The sequence below is a fragment of the Kryptolebias marmoratus genome, linkage group LG16 (genome assembly GCF_001649575.2).
Source record: "Kryptolebias marmoratus isolate JLee-2015 linkage group LG16, ASM164957v2, whole genome shotgun sequence".
Lineage (NCBI taxonomy): Eukaryota > Metazoa > Chordata > Actinopteri > Cyprinodontiformes > Rivulidae > Kryptolebias > Kryptolebias marmoratus.
The window spans coordinates 559,406-562,222 of NC_051445.1; the positions used below are offsets into that span (position 1 = coordinate 559,406).

A 2,817-nucleotide genomic window follows, 5' to 3' on the forward strand; every position below is an offset into this window, starting at 1 on the left:
GTAATATGCTGACTCTGCTAATGCTAATGCTAACTCTGCTATTAGACTGTTTTCTCATCTGACGCCAACACAACAAACCTCTTCTATCACTTAAAGAAGAACCACGAAAAAGAATATTTAACAATCTAAAAAGTGCAAACAAACAAGTTGTAAAAGAGCCGGGAAAGTTGTGAAAAGTGAAACTATAGCCGGCCGAAGATAATGGAGTCTGTTGTCATTTGATACTGTTACGTCTAACAGGTACATCTATATTGCTGCACTAAAATGCAGCAGATCTCATCTGTGAAAGTTCAGTTAAATGTCACTTCGAAATAAAGCTTGAAAAAGGTAAGAAATTAGATTATTTTTTTCATATTTTTCAGAGAATAACTGACAACGTACGTAATTGGGGTATATCGTGATATATATCGTTATCAGGATATAAAATTATCCATATCGCCCAGCACTAAGGACAACTATCATCGTTTCACTCCTGTGGTAAAGTTGTTGGATGCTGTCAGGAGCAGCTGATCTCCTCCTTATAATGTGAACCTTTCCTGCAGCTCAGAGTTTCACAACATTATAAGTCAACAAGCATTCAGTACAGATAACTTTAATCCCAGACAGGAACATTCAGACCCCGGGGCGAGCAGAAAGGTTTTATCTCCCTCTGTCCACAGATTGTTTCTCTCAGACTGAGTCCAGTTCTCCTGGAAGACGAAACACTTAAAATCATTTATCAAATTTAATATTTGCACACAAATAATCATCAGTAATCCTGTTTTTTTCACGAGGCTTAGGAAAGCATGTAAACAGTCTGAATCAGGTGTCCACAGTGTTTACACGTGTCCCAAAGCAATCAGGACTCACTCCAGTTCAAATGGACCTTTCAGAGACCGGTTTGTAAAGATGAGGAGAGGTCAAAGGTCATGAAGAAGAGATGCTGTGGTTCTTAAAAAGGCTTCAGCAGGACTGTAAACAGAATAATGTTTTTATTTTATTCACAAGGAAGAAAAGTTTAAAAACATTCATCAGTTTTTACAGTAATATGTTGTTGAGATGAACTTTGAGTCAATTTAAACAAAAAAACTTCAGATTTCTGATTAAATTCTTTCCTGGAAGCACAAAGAAAAAAATACTGATTAAATTTATTTAATGTTTTTTTATTTTCCCACCTTTTAGTTAAATTGTTGGTTTTTGCTCTGAAAATAAATGATCTTAAATCTTAAAGTTTCCTGTTGATTCTTGGAGTTTCTGGATGAAACTGTTTTAACATTTTAGTGTTTAAATGTTTTTTCTTTAAAGGTTTTTTTTTTGTGCACCTGAACGAAACGCTGATGGCTGATCTTCATCACTGTTGTTTCAGAACTTCTCTCGTCCAATCAGAAGCCTCCACAGCCTGCTACCTGCGCGCTCGCCCGTGCCCGAGGACTCCTGGTTCCACCTGAAGCGTTAGACGAGGAGGAGGAAGAGGGATGAAGAGGTTCTGTTCGGTTGGTCCTTGTCACGGTGACTCAGCAGCTCTGCAGGTTTATAAAGAGGCAGAGATGCTCGGTGTGTCACCACAGAGACGATGGCCTGGCTCCTCTTCATCACCTGCGTCCTGCTGGGCTGCCCCGAGCTGCTGCGGGGCGAAGCCTCAGGTAAGCTCACCTGACTCACCTGAACTCAGGTTCATTCTGACAGCGGCTCCTCCGGAGGATTAAAACCAGTTTATTCAAACTTTTATCTGTGAAATTTACAAAGATTATAAATCTTATATTGATCAGAGTTTTAATCACCTGTCGGAGGAAAAGTCTCAGATTTCAGATAATTAGATAATTGTTTGGTGTTGAATTTAGTCTGTAAATCAGTTTGTGTTGCAAGAAAGAGTCTTAAAGTGTTTTATTTTTGGTTAGAACTGAACTAACCATCATCATCATCATCATCTGTGTGTGAGTGTGTGTGTGTGTGTGTGTTTACAGTCAACCAGAGAGGGTTTGTCGATGAAGAGGCTTCCTGTCAGAATTATAATTTAACAGCGAAGTGAAACCTGTTAAATTAAAACTGAAACGTTCAAAGTTGTTTTACCTTTTTCTTCTTCAGTTTTTAACCCCTTCAGTTCCGCTGCTGTTGGACAGAGATGTGATTAATTTACCAAACAACTATTAGTAAAAACATTTCTCCTGGTAATTCAGCGATCACTTCCATCCAATAAAAACGTTTCTTTCTTTGTTTCCACGTAAACAATCTGCATCCAGTGATTCCAGGGCCTTAGCTTTGATTGACAGCTGGCTGAGCCAATAGGAGCTTCTGTGTGGTGTCCACAGAGAGTCCATTGGTCCTTCAGAACAAGCTGTGGAGCGGGACCGGGTCAGACTTCAGGCTGCGGTTCTGATCGGGTTTTGGAGTTTTCAGTGGGAACATTTTGACTCACTCAGAACCAAACATTAGGTCCGGATGGTTCTGATCAGCTCGGTGTTAGAGGGACATAAAGCTGTCGCTTCGTGTGATTGGATGTTTAAATAAGACAGGAAGTCAGACTTTATTCTCAACGTTTATCACCTGAACTCACAGGATGTAATAATTACTTCCTCCTGACTGGCTGTGACCTTTGACCTTTGACCTGCAGGTCCTGGCAGCTGTGACGTGAGTTTGAGAGAACTCCTCCACGCCTTCGATTCCTCTCCTCCTCCTCAGTGCGGTGAAGATGGCAGCTTCCTGCCGGTTCAGTGTAAATTCATCAACATGACGGACAGAACGGAGCTCGACCTGCTGTACTCCTTCAACAGGTAACTCACCTGTCTTGTCCTGGACCCGGAGTCAGACTCACCTGTCCTGTCCTGGACCCGGAGTCAG

The 2,817-nt window shown here is 41.1% G+C and overlaps 1 protein-coding gene across 1 annotated transcript in view; it reads left to right on the forward strand.

The window, feature by feature from the left end:
- Window positions 1-1,481: 1,481 nt before the first annotated feature.
- tg (thyroglobulin) overlaps window positions 1,482-2,817 on the forward strand; it is a gene marked incomplete in the record, with an annotated part of 20,363 nt that continues 19,027 nt past the window's right edge. The window contains 2 exon segments of the mRNA XM_025002941.2: window positions 1,482-1,622; window positions 2,591-2,750. Coding sequence (XP_024858709.1) covers window positions 1,553-1,622; window positions 2,591-2,750 — 230 coding nt within the window.